This window comes from Chaetura pelagica, unplaced genomic scaffold, assembly GCF_000747805.2.
Source record: "Chaetura pelagica isolate M959 unplaced genomic scaffold, ChaPel_1.0 scaffold78, whole genome shotgun sequence".
NCBI lineage: Eukaryota > Metazoa > Chordata > Aves > Apodiformes > Apodidae > Chaetura > Chaetura pelagica.
Genome location: NW_009954492.1, coordinates 1,889,490 through 1,908,167, shown reverse-complemented (window position 1 = coordinate 1,908,167; position 18,678 = coordinate 1,889,490). Strand labels below are relative to the sequence as shown.

At 39.5% G+C, this 18,678-nt stretch overlaps 2 protein-coding genes across 3 annotated transcripts in view; one reads left to right on the top strand and one right to left on the bottom strand.

Annotated features, from left to right (window-relative positions):
* Positions 1-1,319, top strand: part of KIAA0319 (KIAA0319 ortholog) — a 30,323-nt gene extending 29,004 nt beyond the window's left edge. For both annotated transcript variants that reach the window (XM_010004522.1, XM_010004520.1), the window contains exons 19-20: positions 172-263; positions 1,144-1,319. In XM_010004522.1, the coding sequence (XP_010002824.1) occupies positions 172-263; positions 1,144-1,319 (268 nt within the window). The remainder of the gene's footprint in view (positions 1-171; positions 264-1,143) is intronic.
* Positions 1,320-11,264: 9,945 nt separating this feature from the next.
* On the bottom strand, positions 11,265-18,319 carry ALDH5A1 (aldehyde dehydrogenase 5 family, member A1). Its single transcript, XM_010004528.1, has 10 exons — positions 18,288-18,319; positions 18,154-18,157; positions 17,694-17,864; positions 17,306-17,422; positions 16,675-16,818; positions 15,650-15,793; positions 14,041-14,199; positions 12,554-12,723; positions 11,721-11,779; positions 11,265-11,545 (listed from the first exon to the last, which is right to left on the bottom strand). Exons 1-10 carry the CDS (start codon positions 18,317-18,319, stop codon positions 11,340-11,342), a joined length of 1,206 nt encoding a protein of 401 aa, XP_010002830.1. The 3' UTR covers positions 11,265-11,339.
* Between the last annotated feature and the right edge of the window lie 359 nt (positions 18,320-18,678).

The window sequence follows — 18,678 nt, the reverse complement described above, 5'->3', positions numbered from 1 at the left end:
TGCTGCACAAGACAGGTATAAACTGAAACGCCTCTTTTTTATGTGGAAGTGAGAGAAGTACAATGAGGTTCTGTATATTGGAGTATGTAGTTATGTGTGTGGAAAGGAAGAGAGAATGAACTTTGGTATGTATGTGAGAACTACATGTCTTTGTGGTAATTTTCTTTCTAGCAGAAAGAGGACAAAAATAAGAAAGAAAACAAAGTATACCATCCTAGATAACATAGATGAACAGGAAAGAATGGAGCTACGACCCAAATATGGTAAGTGCTATCTGTTTCAGCTGGGAACTCATCCATCAAGTTTCCAGTCAATGTATTTGAATTGATGCCTGCAGCCAGGAGGAGCCCAGAAGCTGGCTTACAAGTTTGGGAATGAGAGAAGCAAGTATAGGCAGTGAAATGGTTGGGGGAGAAGAACTTCCTGTCTTTCATGAGGCCTTGGGCTCAGCCACTACTCTGAGCTTCTTAATTAATCTCAGTTTAGAACATCTTAACTGTCCCACAGACTTTCTCCATGTAGCCTCCCCTCCATACACTTTACTTAGGAGCTGTGCTTACTGCTGTACAGCAGTTCCCTCCTGGCCCATATGTGCCCTGATAAGCGTAGGTAGACATCAGCTGCTAGCCTCTGTTCACGTATAATGTGGTTTACTCAAGTTTCAGTTTTTACTGAGGGAAGTATTGGAATCCAGGGAAATAGAATAATCCTGAGAAATTGCTTTCCTAGAAAGGCAGACATTACTGTACATTACATTTCTGTAGAAACCATGACCTTTCGTTTGCACTTGTGTTACTCAGATAGTGGAGTGGACAGACTGATTTCTAGATTCAAGCCATTAAAAAGTGCATAAGCTATGTACTAAGATAATCTAATTGTTTTGAATTTAAATGCATATATTCACATTTCAGAGCCATAAACTGATGGTCCTGTAGTGAAGTCAGAAAAATATCTGCCTGACAATATATGATACCTCCTAGGCCATTTTTTGTATTGGTGGTGGGAGCAGTGCACACTGTTATGCTGGATTGCAGAGAATGTTTTCAGTCACCTTTTATACACACAGCAGAGGAGAGCATGCTTAGTTGTTGCTAAAAAGTGAAATCTTTTCTAATGATCTTGTTTTGCTTCTTTTATTGTCAGGTATAAAACACAGAAGTACAGAACACAACTCCAGTCTGATGGTCTCCGAGTCAGAGTTTGACAGTGATCAGGATACTATCTTCAGCAGAGAAAAGATTGTGAGAGAGAATCCTAAAACCCTCATTAATGGATCCATCAGAAATGGAGTTTCCTTCAACTACAGCAAAGACAGATAATTGAATGAGGGCAAAAGTGCAGAACATGCTGGTCCAATTCATCTGAAACATGTTGGCTCATGTTTGTTTTTCCAGAACTGAAAGTTTCCTAAAATTGCAGATGAAAGGGTAAATTTCTAGCACAGTTAAGGGAGAGAAGGAGGAAGCATTAGATGGTCAGCTACGTTCTCTTGTCACTGTTACAGGAACAAAGAAAAGCACATTTTTTTTCTTGCGTGTTCCATGCTGAATGTTTGTCTGAACTTCAGAAGGCCTTTTTCTTCAATCACTGCTACAAAACTAGCCAGGGCTGTTAAAGCTACTAACGATGGTAACAGAGATGCATACAGATTCATGTCCTCTGCTCCTGTCTCCCTCTCAGAGAAGCAGTGTGATTTCGATGCTGACCTAAACCAGTGAAAGCCAATATAGATAAATCCCTTACAACTACAGGCTTCAACTTCATTTTCAGTTTAGGCTGGGAACAGAGAGCATTTTTAGCTCATTGTGTTTATCTCTTCCTGTGCTTTGTGAGTTCCTTTTCTAGGGTAGAACTCATCAGGTGGAAATGTCTTTGTTTTCAAAGGAAGTTTACAATTTAGCAGTTGCACTTACGAGTTGTAAAGTACTCCGATACATCTCTGTCCTCTAGGATGCACTGTTCCCTGTATTTACATGGAAACTATGGTGCCTGCAGGGAAGTCCAGCCTTGGGTTGCTTTCTTTGGCTCTCTGGAGTCTTTCATGTCCAGCCAGGAATCAGTGGTAAAAAGGCAGAAAGGACTTGATGCAGCGCACCTTCAGAAGCATTTTGAGCATCCCAAACAATTTTTTCCTTAGAGAGCAGTTTTAAGCAACTCTGGACCTTTAAAAACTGAACTCTCAGCTGAGATGAGTTTTCATCTGTCAGCCTCAGTGCTCAATTAAACAATGTGCCAGGCATTTGTGCAGTGAAATGCCTGTGGCAAAGTATCCTGTGTGGAGAAGGAGGTTCAACACCTACCTTTATTATAATGGAAATTGGTACTGAGGAAGGTTTTAGCTTGAACATTAGGTTGTTTTACTTTTTCCTCTGTGCTTAATGGGTAGATTTGTTGGCCTGTATCCCTTTAGGTGTTTGGGAAGGGTAGGTGTGTTGGAATTCTGATGTTCTTGTTCACTATCTGGGTAATTTCTTTACAGTTTGTTAGGCTTTAAAACCATGCCCCCAGTGCTGTTGTTGAAATCCCAAATTGAAGACCTGGCTTTCATACATAAGACTCACTTGTTGGGGCTTTAGTGTCAGTAGCACTATCTGGCCACAATGTCAGCCTTTCCTGGAGTCTTGGGCCGAGCTGGAGGAATGATGTGTTCTGAGGGAGAAAACATTTTGGAGAGGGTTTTTTTAAAACATTTTTTTTTTCTTTTTTTTTTCTTAGTCTGATGGTGAGAAGTCCTTTAACAGAGAAGGGTGGAGCAGTATAGAGATCAAAGGGAGCAGATGGGAAGGGTCAGGGAGGGGACCTAGCCCACCTCCATAATAAGGAATAATTCGGTGGAGAACTTTGGGGCTTTTTCTGTCCTTTCATGGAAGTCCCACACAACAGAGTGTAGTTGAAAACTGGCTTCTATGCTTCTCATGTTAATGGAGTTCAGCAAAAGTCAGAAGACCTGTCTAGGCTGGAAGGAATCAGTAGTCAAAAGTTGCAGCAGCATAGCCTGCTCTTAACCTGGTATCACAGAATGTTAGTGGTTGGAAGGGATCTCTGGAGATCATCTAGTCCAACCCCCCCTGCTAGAACAGATGACACAGGAACACATCCCCATGGGTTTTGAATGTCTCCAGGGATGGAGACTCCACAGCCTCCCTGGACAGCTTGTTCCAGTGCTCTTCTTACCCTCAGAGTTTCATCTTTGATTCTCAAATGCAGCCAGCAACAGTCTCTTAACTCATGTTGCACTGAGGACCATTTATCTTGTGCCCAGCCCTGAATTTCTCTGGAGAGCAAATTGTGGCTGCAAGGTTCAGAGTAGTGGGAAAGGCAGTAAAGAGCTAAAAAGGGCTAATGCAAGTGTTTTCCATGTTTTTCCCATACCCATCAATAAGATGCAGTATAAAAGGTGTGGTTTTCTTTCTTCAGAAGTCAAGTTTTAACTCTACATGTATGGGAGTCTTAGACTATTTGTTGAAACAAATGTACTTTACCTCCCCCTCCCCCTTCTTGAGTGTGTGTATGTGTGTACATATATATATATATTAATAACTTGGTCAATAAAAGCAAGGCAAATTTTTTATGTTTTTCAAATTCTGCTTCAGGTGTGTTAATATAATAATGCAATGTTCACTTTAAAGCATTCCTGAAGAAAAATTAAGGCCCACTCAGAATGCTGATTTTTTTCCTTTAAAAATCAAAATGGAATTATGCTCCTGGAAACATGCATTTTTTAAAAATGTTGCATAAGCAACTACAACTTTGTATTGGCCATGCTGCCTTTGATGCTCTTGTTAAATACCGTGTCCAGTGTGCCTTTATCTAGAAACTTATATTTTAGGATATGTCAGTGCAGTCAGCAGCATCCTTCAGTTTTGTAAAGTCAGGAACTTGTGTGTTTTGAGTGTATTTTACATTTTTAAAGCTGTTGCTGAAGCCTAGAAGGTTGTTCTTTTGAGGAATTATAATTCAAACATATTTTTTTTAAAACAAAACAACAAACAAAAAACACACAACAAAACCAAACAAAAAACCCCCACACCTAAAACCTGGTTCTCTAGTAGAACAACTACAGGAATCAGAAACCTGCTTTCCTTAATGCTGCAGAGCTTCCCAGGCTCTTTCTTCTCCCATACACACATGCTGTGGGCTCCGAATTTTTGCACTGGTGGCAAGTTCACGTGCCATGAGAACATCTACTTGATTTGGCCAAGTATTTCTTACTCTAACAAATACAAAACATTAGATGTATTTCTTATTGCATAAGGCCCTAACAAGTGGTAGCTGCTTATTAAATTCTGTTCTCTAGATGGTGCTTTGACATCTTCATAGTTATGTTTCAAAAGATTAATGTATTTTAATTTTTGAGCTCTTTCTACTTCCAGTAGTTTGATTCTTCCACCCCATTGGAAGAAGTAATTCCTCTTACATAAGATCAGCCTTGTGCTTAATATGAAACTTGCACCAAAACTGAAAATAATAGTTTCTGGCTCTGTGAATTTCTTGATACCACATGTTAGTGTCACTTGGCCAAGCATGACTTTGTCAGGAAATTAGGAGAAACTGCAGCAAGCTCTTTACCTCAGAATTGCAGAATTACAGAATGTTAGGAGTTGGAAAGGACCTCTGGAGATCATCTAGTCCAACCCTCCTGCCAGAGCAGGATCACCTAGAGCACATCTCACAGGAACATGTCCAGGTGGGTGTTGAATGTCTCCAGTGAAGGAGACTCCACAACCTCTCTGGGCAGCCTGTTCCAGTGCTCTGTCATTCTCACAGTAAAAAAGTTTCTCCTCACGTTTACATGGAACCTCCTGTGCTCCAGCTTGCACCTGTTGCCCCTTGTCCTATCACTGGACATCACTGAGAAGAGTCTGGCTCCATCCTCTTCACACTCACCCTTTGCATATTTATGCTCATAATGTTCATTCATTTATGCTCATTTATGTTCATAAACATGAATAAGGTTGCCCCTCAGTCTCCTCTTCTCCAAGCTGAAGAGACCCAGCTCCCTCAGCCTTTCCTCACAAGGGAGGTGTTCCCCTCCGTTCCTTATCTTTGTGGCTCTGCGCTGGACTCTTTCTTGATTCAGTATAATTTTTATCTCTAGAACTGTTGCTTTCTTGCAGAATGCCAGGTCATGCCTGGAATGAAAGGGTCAGAAAACCTTGTGTTAAGGTGCAAACACAATGGTAGGATTCTGACGCTAGTCTTCTGGTTATGATGAGTTTTCCTTCAAACACAGAAAAGAGTGCTGGCAGCTTCTTTGTGAAATAGGGATACTCCTAACAGTCTTGTCTGCACTGAAGAGCAGAGGAGACTAGATGTACCTTGTCATGCATTGCTTAGAGCCCATAGAAAATAAAGAATAAATTCTGTTTGGCACTGATCAGCTACTGTCTTTGAAGGCAAACAATATGCTGATACTTACAGTGCATTATAGCCTTGGGGCTTTTGCATCTTGGTTTTACCTTTATACGTGCTAATGGATGCACAAGCAGAGACTGTCCAGCTCTGTAAAAAGATTGCTTTTGTTTGCATTTTAAGTAAGGAGCATATTTTGGACAAAAATATTTTTTAGCATTACTGCCTGAGGCATTAAAAAGGCTCAGTACTCAATTTCAGCACTCCATGCATTGTATATGCAGCACAAATCTCATGCTGTAAGCAGGTCATTGGCTTGTGTTTTTAATTTTCTTCACCAAAATGCTACTGCAGTATGAAGCAAAACTTAGCTTGGCAGATCTGCTGAAATACGCATCCAAATTCTGTGTCCTGTGGTTCAGCCTTTCATATAAGCTCGGTAGATTGCTGAGAAATTCAAGCAAAACGTAAACAGTCTAATTGCAGAGGTTTTTTCATGTGAGGAGGGAAAAAATGGCTATTCTTGCTTCATGTGTAAGAACACATTTTCTTTTACTGCGTCCTTTTAGGTAAACAATCTTAGCAGTTTCCCTCTGTCAGATGCATCAAATACAGGTACTGTTCAAGCATCTGGTTCTTGCTGTCAGATGTGTTTGCTTATATGATGCTAATTTTCTTTCTTTCTTGATCTCCTGTGGGCAAACAGAAGTGTGCACACATGCAGGAACGTGACAGTGTGACAACTTAACAGAGGGACTGAGTGCAGGTTTGTGTTCTCTACACTGTATTTAAACTTTCCTTAGACAGTTCTTATGTTCTTGAAATAGTTGAGTTCCTAGGGACATTTTGTATTCCTGTTCTAAGCCTCAAGTAAAACTTGTTTTGCCTCTCAATATACTGATAATGGGCTGCAGTCAGCTGGAGTTTTGGGATGGTGGTAATAAAACTCTTTCAGTCTTTTGAGGCATTTATGTGAGGTTTGAGAGAGGTAAACATTCCTCTAGAGAAAGGGAAAGGGGACAGGGGTGAATTAGAGTTTCTTAACATCAGCAATTTATTGTGTTTGATCCCTAGCTATAATATCAATGCCCTACTTCTACAGCAAAGGACAACCCATTTCCCATCTTTTAGGTCCTAACTCCCTAAGGCAAGGGGGGAACTTTAAAGCTTAGAAATTTTTTAAAAGGCAGGAGAAAAAGCAATTTATTTTCCCTTTTGCTCAGGCTACGAATCTAGTGCATATGAGCTGCACATCAGTAGTTTGTCTCTGTATGGATGCACTTCTCCCTGTGGGTAGATGGGTGAGCTGTTACAGAATTTATACTAGCAATCTGTTTCTAGACAATATTATTTAATGCAAATGGTAATGTATTGTAACTGGAACTATTTCTGAGCTGAAATAATTACATTTATGTAACTACTAATAAAGTTTTGTCTTTCCTTCTAGGAACTTGTCAGGTACTCTTTTAAAAGACATGGCATTCTGTGGTGTTCTGTATTGGACTCAATACTCAGGTCAGGCTAATAGAGATGCACTGTGTACCATAGCTTATGTCTGTACCCTGATCCCTTCCTACTGAGAAAAGCAAAACAGTGTCTTTTTTCAAACAGGTAGCATTCATGTGCTGCTTGGCCTTGATTGGTTTAATTGGCTGTGTGCAAATATTTAGGAGCTGTCATGCCAGGAGCAGTCATTTCACAAGTTCTGTGGCTTTTTCTATAGCAAATTCAATACTTGAGTGTTTGTAAGTACAGTGGCTGCTTTGCAGTAGTCAGAGGTGCTAGTGTGCAATATAATCCAAAATACTGCTGTTAGCTAGAGGTAGGTTATGCTGCCTGCTTCTGAACTGAGAAAGAAAAATCTATGCAGCAGTATGTGTGGAGTTTGTGCTAAATGATAATAAAAGATACAGGTGTCTTTCTGTAGGAAAAAAACATAGACCATAAAAGCTACTTTAAGTAGTTACAAGGTGCTGCAGTCTACATGGTGCCTCATAAAGTCATACTTAACTCCTGCAATGGAATACTGGATGCTGAATGAGCTGATGAGATAGTGTCCTTTATTGAAGAATGGAATCTGCTCATTTGTTACTGTACATTTTGGGAACAGCAGCAGCCTCCCCCTCCCCTACTGATGGGCAAGCATAAGCAGTATGGCCAGGAAAAAGGGCATAACTTACATGATTCTACCAGTTAACAGTGAGACCTTTACGGCCAAGTCAAAGCATGGAGCTTCTTTTACTCACAGGATTGCCCAAGTCTCAACATATGCCTGATTGATTTGGAACAGTAAGAACTATTTTACCTTGTGCAAACCATTTAAACTGCTGTTTATATTCTGTGACTTAGTCATGAAAGCACAATTAATCACAAAAGCATAAAGTGTGATTAAAACACGTGTCTGGGAAATGGAGAGGCTGCAGAACACTAGCCTGCTCGAACACTTCCTTAATCTCAATGACAAGAGATAACAAAGTGCAGTCTGCCAGCTACTGTGAACAAAATGAAGTACTAAGTATTGGTCAGGCTTTTATTTACACTTCACTTCTGTCTTACACAGCACTGATTCTGTCTTCACTGGTACTGCATCAGTGATCAGTATTACCAGCATCAAGAGCCTCCCTCACTTATCCTGAGCACCCAGTGTAACTTTGCTAGCTTAGCATACCAGTGGACTAGCATTACCTAGTGACTTGCAAAAAAGCTTGTGTGCAATGACTGGAGATAATCACAGAACTATTGAGGCTGGAAACGACCTCTGACATCATCAGGTCCAGCCTATAATGTTTACCTACTGAAGCTAAAAATGTTAGTATGTAATAAAACAGGTAAACATGGTTTCTTAAGAATTTATTAGACAGAGAGAACAGGCATCAGGAGTCAAACAATAGCTGTTTAAATTATAACATAATAAAATGGAAATTGGCCATGACTAAGTTGGGTTGGAAGTGAGAAGGCAGTTTCTGATGCTTCTAAGCTGTATTAACTAAATGGAAATAAAGCTAACAAATGAAGTAGAGAATTATGCAAGTAGTCATATCTGAAAAGCAGGGGACGGAAATTTTGATCCACAAAGCCTGTGTCTTGTAGTAAAATGTTTTGATTCAGCATAGAAGACTTGCATCTGAAATGACTGATGGCATATTAGTATGTCAAAGTAGTTTCATCTATTTGATTTAGTTTGAAGTGACTGTAATTGAGATAACAAAAAATCTTGCCCCTCATGAACATGTGAAGGCAAAGTAGTGTCTTTTTTGGCAGAACAAAAAATTCTGTGCAAATCTGAGAGACTCAAGTCAACACGGCTGCTGTCAGTTTGTCAATTCAACATAGAGTAAGGTAACAAATCACTCATTGCTTTCACAGAAGTTATTTATTAACTGAAAACATTTTTCCATCACAGTTTTAATATCCAGAAATTGCTAAATCATCACAAACAATAATCGACGTAACTGAGGTGTGAGAATTCAAGTATATCTTTTGTTGAAGAATCACAGCTTTTGCTATGAAGACAACTTCTAGATTATTCTGTGCTTAACAGGTTCAGACCTTACTGACAGAAAGATACTATGCTGGAATCCAACCGCAATCCAATCTAGATGAAGGTAGTTTTAAAGTTTATTACATACCTTATCTTTAATTATGGATTGTGCTCATTATCAGGCATAGTAAAAGGTAATATTTGCAAGAAAAAAAAGTAAACATTAATTTTAACAGTGTTATTTTCAGAGGAGACATCAAGATTGCACTAATGCATCAGCATCAGTTACTTCATAATGAATAGAGCAGCAAGTTAAAGAATTTATCCTCCAGCTGCACGGTCCCAAGAAGTACCACCACATTCAAGACTGCACTGCCATCCAGCAGTAAGAGAACTCTTAAATTTTGACCTACTACTGCAGTTCACAGACAGACATATTTTAAGTCTGTGCAGTTTTAGTGGCAGGTATTCTACCTGTGCACAATACCTGTTAAGTGTGCTTGCATCACTGCTGTGTGTTACCCAGGCACCAAGTTATGACCTGCTATCTAGTCACTCTATCCATTAATAAACAGACATGTATTGGCTGCTAAGGCTGGCCAACAGCTTCCTGTTCTATACCACTCTATGCCCCAAGTTCAGGCAGCCTGTGTGCTCAATAGCCTAAGTCTAGAAGTTGGCTATGAGAAAGTTTCTTGCAACTAGCATAGAAATTGGCCATCCTTTTTTTGTTCTTGACAACAAGCACATATGCTGCAACTACCAACAGCATTAAGTCCTCGCTGTCTTAAATGTGCATTTTTGGTGCACTGGAAATGACTGGAAGGGCAGCAAGCATCCTTTAACTGTCCTTTGGTTGGCACGTTGCACACACGCTCTACTGACAAATGATGTACTTCAGACCCACCTGGTCTCAAGTGTTACACAAATATAACCATAAAAATTATTTAGAAATACTAAGTAGCAGTCAATGCTACCTTATGTGCGCTTTAAAAAACCCCTATGAAACTCAGTTCCAGCTTGCTTCCCCCCCTCCTAAGTCTTGTGGTGTCTGTTACCTCTTTTGTCTGCTTAGATAAAATAACTTAAAATATCCCATTTCATAGGGTACATTCATTAGAGTAGAGAAAAAAAAAAAAGCTATGTTGCCTTCTTTTATTTTTTTTTACAAATTAATTGGTAAAGCCCCACCAAAGAAAGTTATCCAACACCGGGGACAAAACTTATTCCCCTTAGTCTCTGCAGTGCTGATTTATTTGCCAAATTAACATTGCACATGTTTAAAGTGTTTCTTTTGACTGCCATTAAAATTCTGTTTATTTAAGAAAGCTTTAAGTCATCTTTTAAAGATGACAACTATAGTAGTGAAGTGTGTGTAGAAGTCTCACCTCTAATCACTTCTATTTAAATCTTTATTAGGTCACAAGTTAGCCAGGTTCAAAGGTTTTTTAAACCTTCCTTCCTAATGGACATTCACCTGTGTAACCACAAATCCAATTCAAGGCACAAAGCCCATAGGAACACAACCATCTACCTGCATGTGTTCTTTGGAGGTGGTGAGTAATGTTCCTTTAAACGCTGAGCAACATTTACAGCAGTGACTTGTACTCCTACCCAAGGAGAGTCACGTTCTTATCATGGAAGGGAGTTTATCATTATCATGTCACCACTTGTGCTTTCTACACAAAGCCCTTATAGTGTCCCTTACAGTTCTGCAAGTTACTCCCATCTTTCTCCTGCTACTCACTAAGCCAGCAATTTGCTGTCCTGCACTGTCCTGTTCCCAGGACTGCTGGGGCCCAAAACCATCAAACAAGGTCTGTATTACATCCCATGTGTTCAAGCTGTTAGGCACGAATTGCAGCTGTTTGCTCAGAAGCCCAAAGCTAAACTGGTGGCAGCTCTGCAACCAGCATTACAATGCACTGAAAAAGCTGTCTTGCACTTGCCTGCAGGGATGCCTAACTGTAGCTAAAAGCAATTCCTCACCTTTCATAAGCATCATGTTCTCTCACAATTAAAAAAAAAAAAGACACATGCTTTTAAAAGGTCATATAACCACATTAGAAAATGTATTTACACAATATTCTACAGGGAGACTGCTAATCCCAAAGCCTCCCACATCCACACTGAAACATTAGTGGCAGTAGAAAATGGTTGTCTAGTTTCCCCTTGCCAGAGATTATGTTTTCATTATTCATAAGATTCCAGATCCTCCCACTTACACAGGGGTAGTCTAAGAACAATGTATGTGCATTCTTTCCTACTTATTACTAAAAGTTATTAATACTGTGATCACATTGCTGAAAAACAACTCAATGTATAAATAATGTGTAAAAACATGGCAGCACAGAATACTGTAAGTATCTCTCTACACATATAGAACAGGGTTGCTTAGTTTTAAAGAAGGTAGAAGTTGCATTCTTACATATTTCTGGTTCAAGAAGCTTATTAAAACTACAGCACTTTTTTTCCAAGCTGGTGGGATTGTGCTTTTTGAAGATTTTTATAAGCCTCCTAAGCAGACATATTTTATTTCTAAGTATTCATCTATGCCATATTTTGAACCTTCTCGCCCTAAGCCAGACTCCTTTACCCCACCAAAAGGACACTCCACTGAGGATATTATGCCTTCGTTAACACCAACCATTCCAACTTCCAGCTGTTCTGCAACTCTCCAGATTTGAGCTGGATCTTGGGAGTAGAAATATCCTGCCATGCAGACACAGAGATACAGGAATGAAAATAAAAATCAGGAAGAACTATTGCAGAAGACTGTGAAAAAGAGTTACTGACATTATGTCTGCCATTGCATTAAAAATCTTCATCCCATAACACTAAAGCTCATAAAACTATAGAAATACAGTTATCTGACAGAGAGGCCTACCTGCTAAACCCACATTAGCTGCATTTGCTATGGCAATAGCTTCTTCTTCAGTCTCAAATCTGTCAATATAAAAAGAAAACATACAAATGAGGCCTGCAGTTCATCTACTGTCTTACTGACCTACTGACAAGAAGCAGCCTTAGCAGATTAAAAAAAAAGTCAAGATGCAGTTTTTTATCCAAAAGTATATTTTAAACATCTAATTACATTTTTGCTTTGAAGCAGTGGAGGAGTTTCTACCACTTACCTTAATTTAAACTGCAGTTAAGTAATGAAGATTGCCTTTACCATCCTCCCCAGATACTGGCAGATAAAACATCTACTTCACAGGGGTTAGCCTGCCCATTTCCCCTACTACACAAGCACCCTCAGCTATGAGAGGTATGTTCTACCAGCACATCCAGTTGCTCTGCAGAGACGCAGGGAAGGTTTTAAGGACAAAAAAGAGCTCTAAGCCATCCACCATCAGAAAAACTTAGGACTAAGAAATCATGTAATAAGCTGCAAAGTCCCATCTCCTACTTCATACTGCACATCATGAAGTTGATGAGGGTTTTAATGCTATCTACCCTTGCTTACCTGCTGATGCAGGTAAACAAAATAATTTTAAAAAAGTTAGAGAGATGCTAAAATCAGGTCAAGAGAGAGAGAAACAAATGAACCACATATCCAGAGTAAGCTTTCTCATGTACCCCAGTCCTATTACAAGATTTGTGTGATCATAAATATCTTTTGGCAAACTGTTATTCAAATAGTATTTCATCAAAACAATCTTTTATTGTTTTGCTGCTTTTTTTAAAATGCTGTTTATTCTGGAAAATTAATAATCTTACTTGATAACTGGTGCTAAAGGGCCAAATGTCTCTTCTTGGGTGCAAAGCATTTTTGTTGTAACATTACTAAGTAGGGTTGGCTCGAAGAAATTCTTCCCCAAGCTGTGTCGTTTCCCTCCAGTCACAATAGATGCTCCTTGAGAAACTGCATCATTAATGTGTCTTTCTACCTGAGGTATGCAAAACAAAAATCTCAGTCAGCATTTAGGAATGTACACTGGTATATTTTCCACTGATGAAACAATAGTCTATGGTGTGAAACAGAGGTTTTGAAGAGGTCTATACTTTGCAGAAGACTATTTGCAATATTAGTTAAAATTTCTCTTGAATTTTTATTTCTTGCAGTCTGACATAATTTCAGAGGGATAAATTATCAGTATAGCCCCAGTCTCACTGATACTTAAGATTTTTCTGATGAAACGAAAAGGTTACATCTAACTTGAGAAAAAGGTCTTTGCAGGACTAACAAGTATACCTGATATCCATGATCAAGCACTATGAAAACAAGTACATGACTGTCATTTAAAGAGAAACAGACAACTTTGATAGTACTGACAAGAACATTTTCCAACCCTTACATCTACAATTCATTCAAAGACAAATAAGTAATGAGAAAACTAAAGTAGCAGTCTCCACCTAGAATTTCCTTTGAAATTACAGAAAGACTGTTACTATACACAGCATTTGCTTATTTGTATGTATAGATATATATGATACACACACACACTATACTTTTATGATGCACAAAGGGAAGGCCCAAAGGGAAGAAATCAAAGTAGTGTACCCTGTCTCCCAAGTAACTGAGTATTTTCATATTCTGTTATTTTATGATCAGAAAGAATATGGCAGCATTCAACTATAATGGGTTTCAAACCAAGCCTGCATCTAGCTGATCCATATTACCTTAGAAAGTATGAACCACATAATTTAATAATGTAAGGATTAAATATTATAGAAAATACAACTTCCTGCAATTAAAAAAGATAACCATTTCCTGGAGTCACACGTAATCCAAATCAGAAGACTCAAACCATGTATATAAGGTTTCAAGTCATTACAACATTCAGAGATCTGGTATTTTTAGTCTTGATGTATTATTTTGCTTGGCTTTTGCCAAACAGAGGCACTGTTCTTCAAAATAAGTTGTTATTCACTTTGCTTCAGAATTACAGGATCACCACACAACTCTCACAATGTATCCAATTTCACTAACTGTTCTTGACAAGAGCTAGAAGGTAATCAGGAAGAATCAGTTTCTCCTAAAGGAGGAATCTTTTTCCTTTAATGGAAATAGGGGAATGATACACAACTGCTCACATCTGTTCATCTACATGTATACATATACATAATTGGAGGACAGAACACACTTCCAGCCACGCTACAAATACTTTCTAACAAAGCAAGACAGAAAAAAGTTAAATATAAAGTTACTGCATGGATAATAAAAGGGAACCTAAGATGTCAAAAATGAAGTATTTTATTTATACCTTCTCCACTGCTTTTTCATTAATTAGTGGCCCTTGGGTAGTTTTTTCATCAAATCCACATCCAACGTGTAGTTCTCTCTCTATAGCTTTAGCAAACTTTTCCACAAATTTGTCATGGATTCCCTTTTGCACCAGGAAGCGGTTTGTGCAAACACAGGTCTGAAAACAAACATGAAAAGGAAAAACAAACAATAGTTTATATGGTATTTCATCTGTCCATGAATTCATCTGGCCTTCATGCCACAGTATCAGGTTACCACAGTGATCTGTCCTCTGCCTCTTCTCCATCATCCTAAGCTGTTACTTAGCTTTGCCACTTCTTTCATCACCCCCTCTCACTTTAGAAATACAACTTCAACAAGCTTCCAGTATGTGTGTGAAATATGCCATACTGCTAAATGTAAATAGCTTATGCTGGTAAAAGGCTTTCTGGGTTCTGTGGACTCTGATAGATAGATCAACCAAGGTCCAGAAGCTTCAAACTTCACCTTCTAATAACAGAATGCTGGCCTGAGCAGCAAAACTTGAAATCACACTTGGTGGTGTGGGATCTTTTTTTCTAACTCTTTTAATCAAGTCTGAGTTTGCCTTCTTCCTGGATTTTTTTTTTGTTTTCAGTGGCTTACTTATTTGTGATACCCTATGCTCCGACTGCATCCTATTTTGATTACTACAGTCTCTCAAAAGTAACAGCTACTTCTGTGCAGCAGCAAAGGTGACTTGTATGTTAGATCTTGTCCAATCTATGTCAGTGGTCCTTGTCCACATTCCAGTCTATTTTGTTTCCTATCATTCTTCCCAAGACTAGTCTTTTTATTTTCTTCTTGTGTTATTCAAGCAACGTTTTCCCAACAAAATGACCTCCCAATCCCATTAAAAACTTGCTGCTTCTTCAAAGTTGGACTTTGTCAACTTCATTTTCACATGCAGAGGTAATACTCATAAGCCTGGAACAGTCTCCACAAAGCCCTGCTCACTTCTGGGAAACTCACGCTCTTAATTTTTTTTTTGACTCTTAAGTAAAATACATATGAAGCAATGTACACGAGTTCTATCACTTTTTTTAAGCTTCTCATTGTGGAAAAATCTTGCTATATGTGACTTAACAGATTTCAATCCCTTTAACTCCTGCTGGGTACTTACAGAACACAAAAGAAGACTTGAATCAAACACACAATCTTACAGACGGAAACATTTATCATGAGACTTGAAGCCATTATTTTAAGAAATGGCTCGACATGTGTTAAAAAAATAATCCTGAGAACCAAGGCACGACACTGTGTTCATAGCTCCAGCTCTCCAATGACTTTAATGCTAACAAAGCATATAACAAAATGTCTTATCACTTCTCTTTCAAGGATCCCAGTGAACATCTTCATTCTCATTCACAATACTGACTGACTGCCATGCATGTTGTGAAAGTACATGGGATTTTATAGTGTTTTTATCAGACTTCTGAGTGCCCTGAGCCACTTGTGACTCCAGTATATTTCCCTTCACAAAGCAATGTTCTATGCTTTCCTTTCACATCAAATAGCTTATTTACAGCTTAAACTATGTGAACAACTCTTCACTTTTCCAAAAACAAGGACAAAAAGTTTACACTCACCTGCCCTGAGTTTCTATACTTAGAAGCAAGGGCTCCTGCAACAGCACGGTCCACATTGGCACTGTCAAACACAATAAAAGGAGCATGGCCTCCAAGCTCCATGGAAACTCGCTTCACAGTCCCAGCTGCAAGTTTCAGCAGTATCTGTAGGCAACAGAGAAGACACAGAAATTTGTACCTCTACCAGATGTGAACTATGGAACCATAGATGGAAGGCAGTGAAAAACTTAACTCTACCAGGGAATTAATCTACATCTTGTCTATAATGCTCAACCATCTGTTTTCTTCTATGACCAAAAAAAAAAAAAAAGGCCAAATTTCCTTCATTAAAATCTTGAGAGATTAAATTTTGACCAAGAAATAATGAAGAGAAGGATTTTTTTTTGTCAGCTTCAGTTCAGGTCAGGCTTTTATACACTAACACTGTCAATCTTGTTTGCTTTTTATTTTTATTACTTAAAAATTTTGGCTACTTCTACAGAATTTTTCCAAGATCTAAAAGAATTTGGGATTCAGATTTGCCTTGATATCAGACTCTCTTCATTCAGCCACCCCAGAGGATTCTTCCATTTTCTAGGCACACTCTGCAGTTTTATTGATTTCATTAGAGATGGTGACAAGGAAGATTGCTTACTGACTGAAGTTGACAGGAGATATTCAAGGGCCTCACTTCTTTAATACTTTCTCTCAAGTGCAGAAGCCATTCCTGAATAGTATCTTTGAAACCTCAATGTTAATAATGTGCTGTCACCCTATGATATGAAACAAGAGCATCTTGTATGGGACTGTTCACATTAAAATTCAATATAAGTCAGTTATCCAGAAGTTGCACGCAGGCATCCTTCTGTGGAAGTACTGATACTAAAGTAAATAGGCAATATCTCAGGAATTACACAATTACTTGGACAACCTATGTACAGTAGCCAGAAAAAAGGCTCTATAAAGAAACAGACTTTTCCCCTACCTCTCCAGTATAACTACAAAAATAATCTTCAAGGATTGCACAAGGATGTGCACTTATTTACCTTTCCTGTTGCTGTGGAGCCAGTAAAAGATATTTTGGCTACCAGTGGATCAGTGCACAGAACTTCCCCTACAGCTGGCGTTTGTTCTCTGGAACAAGGAACAACATTATACACTCCTGCTGGAATTCCAGCCTGGTTTGCAAGCTGCAACGAAACAAAACAAACCAAACAAACAAACAAACCCACACCAACAAAAAAAGGAACAAAAAGAAGAAAAACAGAATTTGCATTATCAGTGCATTTTGTGTGAGGAATAGTCACTTAATGTTTGTTTACTGCTTTGAAGAAACCAGTCTGTAAGTCAATGGAAGCCAAAACTGCACAGCACAACTAATAACAGGTGCCATGGTATCAAGACAGCAGTTTCACTCCAGTTTAATCTGGCGGACATTCCAAGCCACCAAAGGAAAGATATAAAGTAGTTTTGTGAAGTTAATCTGCCAGGTCATCTTTGAAGCCACTGACTATATTAAAGGCAACTTTTAAATATCCTTACTAAACTAGAACCTCTGGATCTGTTCAGCCAACTTGTCCTTCGTGTATAAAGTTGGCCAAAGTTAACCCCTGAAGCCTGATTCCTCATCTACAGCTTCAGTCTACTGCTAATGTAAAGCTTAGGATAAAAGCTCACCTCCCCAAGAGCTAATGCTGATAAAGGTGTGTCCTCTGCAGGTTTCACTACCACTGTACAGCCAGCTGCCAGAGCTGCACCAACCTTCCGGGTAATCATAGCGCTGGGGAAATTCCACTAGGATGAGAAAGAAAAGTGCATTCAAACTTGTGAAAACCTTGCCTCCTGTTTTTGCAGAAATTGCTGACGTTTTCTGTAATTATGCGTTAGCTGAAACAGACCTGTATGATGTGCTGTTCCTAAGTGAATGTTACAGAGTAGCACTGTGAGTGCAGGGTAGAAATGAAAGCTTACAGGGGCGTCTCCTGGGCAGGAGAAGCCATAAGGCCCCGTGCTGTAAGCAGAGCTGAAAAGCCTCACATTATTTGGAAAACTAAGATATGCTTACTGGGGTTATAATGGCTGCCACTCCTACTGGCTGCTTCAGCACCAGGATCCTTCTGTCTTTGGCAGCTGCTGGAATGACATCCCCATAAACCCGGCGAGCTTCCTCTGCAAACCACTCCAGGAACGAGGCAGAATACAGGATTTCACCCTGTGCTTCCTTCAGAGGTTTTCCCTTTGATTAAATCAGATTGAAGATACACTGTAAGCGGCAGACTGAAGCGACAAAAACAAGTTCGAGTCATTTTGGAGTTCCTGTTCTTTTCAGAGTACTTCACAACCCCCCACCACACACGCTGCATTCTCCAAAAACGATACGATTGCAGCAGGAAGAGTTGTGTGGCTTCAGTAAATTGTCACTGTAAAGTCAACGTTTTTTACACTGTACCAGGGTTCGTACAGGCCTAAGACAAGCAGCTGGAATAGCAAACGTGTCCCGTCTTTGACAAACTCTGCACTGTTACCATTCTGAAGAAGCAGCAAAGGATGACAAAACAGTTACAAGTTTATGGCAGGGACGTTTGCTTCAGGGAGTACTAATGTAGAGTATCTCGAGGTCTGATCCCATGGACTGAATGGCCATGAGCAGCTGGGATACCCCAGAGGAGCTGCTGAAGTATCTTCCAGCATGGTTGTTTTTTTTATCCAGAAGGACACTAGTGAGATCCTAGACTGCTCTGTGGTGCAACCCTAAGTACAGTGAGTGAATCCCACTTGGACACTTCTTTTACTACAGCAGTTTTGATCTGAGTCAAGGAAACTCATGAAACCCAAACATTTCTGCCAGGAAGACCACGGCTCGGGTTGATGTGTGCCATGAGGCACGAGGTGGGTCTGATGTCCGCTGGGGACTGCTGGCGTTGAAACACGGCAGCGTGAACGCAGGAAGAGCAACACCAGGCTTAATTCTAGGCAGTACACGGGGCACCTGGGCAGCTGGTATTCCGAGGGGAGCAGACAGCCCGCCCGCTGCTGCTGCTGCCCCGGTA

Bases quoted from the DNA above. Each gene is read 5' to 3' on its own strand.
- ALDH5A1 (XM_010004528.1), bottom strand. From the start codon at position 18,319: ATGCTGGAAGATACTTCAGCAGCTCCTCTGGG. The intron at 16,819-17,305 runs GTGAGCTTTTAT...GTTTCGTTGCAG, and splicing joins CAGCATTAGCTCTTGGGGAG to CTTGCAAACCAGGCTGGAAT. The intron at 12,724-14,040 runs GTATAAATAAAA...TGCATACCTCAG, and splicing joins ATGAAAAAGCAGTGGAGAAG to GTAGAAAGACACATTAATGA.